At 40.3% G+C, this 3,098-nt stretch overlaps 1 protein-coding gene and 1 long non-coding RNA gene across 2 annotated transcripts in view; one reads left to right on the forward strand and one right to left on the reverse strand.

The window, feature by feature from the left end:
* zgc:92027 (uncharacterized protein LOC449543 homolog) overlaps positions 1-2,207 on the forward strand; it is an 8,700-nt gene extending 6,493 nt beyond the window's left edge. The window contains exons 6-8 of the mRNA XM_034864548.1: positions 26-139; positions 614-672; positions 1,142-2,207. Of these exons, the coding sequence (XP_034720439.1) occupies positions 26-139; positions 614-672; positions 1,142-1,168 (200 nt within the window). The 3' untranslated portion in view covers positions 1,169-2,207. The remainder of the gene's footprint in view (positions 1-25; positions 140-613; positions 673-1,141) is intronic.
* LOC117939322 overlaps positions 1,905-3,098 on the reverse strand; it is a 5,851-nt gene continuing 4,657 nt past the window's right edge. The window contains exon 2 of the long non-coding RNA XR_004655553.1: positions 1,905-2,141. This is a non-coding gene — a long non-coding RNA (uncharacterized LOC117939322). The remainder of the gene's footprint in view (positions 2,142-3,098) is intronic.

The raw sequence follows: 3,098 nt of genomic DNA on the forward strand, positions 1-3,098 counted from the left end.
CCCCCCCCCCCCCCCACTTCACCAGGGTACCGTGTCAGTCCTCAAGTTCTGAACATAATCATCAAACGCTACAACAAAGGAGGAAGAATCTTCTTTGATGACTACGTGGCATGCTGCGTCAAACTGCGAGCTCTCACAGGTAGGAAACACAGAACCAAGATCCGTGTCGGACAGAAATGACCCGACACGTTCAGTGAACAGCCACTCGTGTGCAGAGACACGCTTTAAATGTGGACTGACAATGAAATTGCGTTTGGATTCATTCCGCCTGTAATCCCCGTTGTCATCTCTCAAGTGCTGTGACATTCTGCTTGGCTCGCTGCACAAATCCGTGTCACAAGTTGTTATGACATAAATTTTGACGAGGGGTCCAAGCCCACGCATGCCGAGCAGAGCGACCCCTATTGAAACCGCTCAGGTTTCTATTATTGTTTTTTAGTTACTGCTGCCTACGGTGTACACCTAATGTGAGTAAAGTTTTAATGGGAGCTAAAGAATGGTGCACGTACAGACGGCAATGACACATCCACCAGCAGGTGGCACTGTTATAAGGGGGGGGCAGTTGAAAATGGTGACCCCTCAATGCTGTGAACGTTCACTCTTCCTGTTCCAGATACCTTCAGACGGAGAGATACCATGCAGCAGGGATCGGTCAACTTTCAGTACGATGACGTGAGTTCCATTTCCTTTGTGTAGCTCTCATTTCATCAGTTAGTTTGGACCTTTAAGAGATGCAATGCCTATTTAAAAGTTTCTAGGGGACTGTATGTATGCAACAATTTTTTTTTTACTTAATTGAATGTTGATATGTGATTTCCGCCCAACTTTATACCACAAGTTTAATTTGACCACTTTTTTTCTTACATTCTCTTATTCTACCTGATTAAAAGGAAGTAGATTTGCTCTATACGTCTCTACTTGAGTTTTTACTCTCAGCATGTCAAACATGTTGTTCAGGATGCAGGGGTTTAATGTCATTATTTTAAGCTGTTTCATCTGGCTGCAGTTGGAGTTTACCTGCAAGTGAAGCAGCTCAGTGTGCCTTTAAAAAAGCGTCTCCTGTTGAGTTCCTGTGGTTGATTCGACAGCTTTGTGGTTGACGCTCTCACCTTCTCTTTGTCTCTGTACCTCCTGTTAACAGTTTATCCTGTGCACAATGGCCATCTGAGGTCTGCTGTCTCACACCACCGGGTCAGTGCGCCTAACAAACCAAACAGTGGTGGAGTCGGGACCATTGCCTCATGAGAATGCACAGGGAGGCCAGTATATTTGACTGAGCGGCCATGAGCTGCAACAGGAAAGTGCTCATTGCTTGTAATGCTTGCTGTCGTGCTTTCGTCTTCGTGTGTCACACAGGGATGTGCTGAAGATGTATCTGGTGTACACACACACATATATATACAGTATGTATCCACGTTAGAGGGTTATATAATACATTTCAGTGTCTATAAAGCCCTTATGTGTAGTATTTTGGGCTTTCAAAATAAAGGTTGCAGATAATGCTGCACATCAGTTTCAGAATTTTAAAAAATACTGTCAACACTTAAAATTAAAATTCACATAGAGGCTGTAAAGTGTGAAGGAATTAATCAATCAGATATGTCTTATAGTTTGAATACTATGCTTTTGGGGTCTCTTATTTTGGAATGAGCTAAGCCAGGTCAAAGGGAACGGATACTTGTAAGGATGTTCTTATCTGTGAGAAGCCTATTGTGCCATTATAATCCTTGAATGTATGGTCTAATATATTAAACCCATTTATATAGTACTTCATACTATTTGCAGCATCTTGATTAATTTAATGTTAGCAGCATTTACAGATACCATGTTGATTTGCTTTTACACTGAACTTCACACATTTATGCATTTTCTCATTATTTGTTGTAATATTTCTTTTTATAAAACCTTAAGTAATAGAAGCATATTAGCTTGATGTTTAACTCGATAACAAGCCAAAGTGACTGTGAGCCAATATAAATCCACTTCAATTCCTGTGATTAACGATTGTGAGATATAAAAGTATGGTCATATAACTAAAGTATGTCCCAATGCCGGAGATTTTGCAGCTGTGAACTCTGTTTTCCATGTTTTAGTACAAACACAGCCCAGTTTTCATTTGTAAAGACTGCTTTGAAGTCAACCTCTACACACAACCAATGCAGTAAAGATCGTATTTTGTTACTAACAATAAACACTTTCTAATCAGTCTGTATTCTGTTTATTAATGTATACATTTGTACATTTATACAATATTACATTTGTTTCTATTCTATTCTATTGATATTTAATTTCTTCAAATATAGTTAAGAACAAAAACATTCAAATTAGTTGTCCCTTTGTATAAAATACAGTGGCTAACGTAAACAAATGCATAAAAACAACTGTGAACCGCACTAGATTTAAAAAATGACATTTATATCCAGTACAGCAACTTTTTCTAATCTGTTTAAAAGTTTGCAAATCCCATTAAAGTTCAGTAGACTCAGAAATCACAGAAGCAGAAAAGTTGGAAAAAGAATAAAAATCCCCAAACTGACTGGACAAACTGTAGATGTCTCGCGCTAAAATATACAGATAGATTGGATCGCTTGTGACTGCCTGTGATGACAGGCTGCTGTGAAACTGCTGCAGGAATTCACATCAGTGCAACTTAGAGAGAAACTCATGTATATGCTCAAGATGGATTTTATCCCATGCATTTACAACAATGAAGTCAAATTTAATTGAGTGGACATGATAAAAAAATCAAAAATCAACTCACAAAATAGAGCTGAGGGTTTAACCATTGATGCCAGAAGAGATGACACCACTCCTGAGCCACTGCGCACCTCCAGACACACACAGGGGCTGCTAACAACAGAGGACAACAGGGATACCATGCAAGCTGTTCTGACGTCATCAGCTTGCGTCATCTGCGTCTTTCTCCAAGGCGTCAACCAATAGGAGAGTCCGTCGGCTCGTAGACATCTCGGAAGTCTCCTCTTCCTGCATAACTTGCAGACGTGTTGTCTTCTGTTAGCAGCTTCGCTAACCGCCCGCACGTGCACCTGGCTCACCAGTTAGTAAGTGACGTAACGAGTTGTGTGTTGTCGGTAACG

The sequence above is a fragment of the Etheostoma cragini genome, chromosome 24, assembly GCF_013103735.1.
Source record: "Etheostoma cragini isolate CJK2018 chromosome 24, CSU_Ecrag_1.0, whole genome shotgun sequence".
Taxonomy (NCBI): Eukaryota; Metazoa; Chordata; class Actinopteri; order Perciformes; family Percidae; genus Etheostoma; species Etheostoma cragini.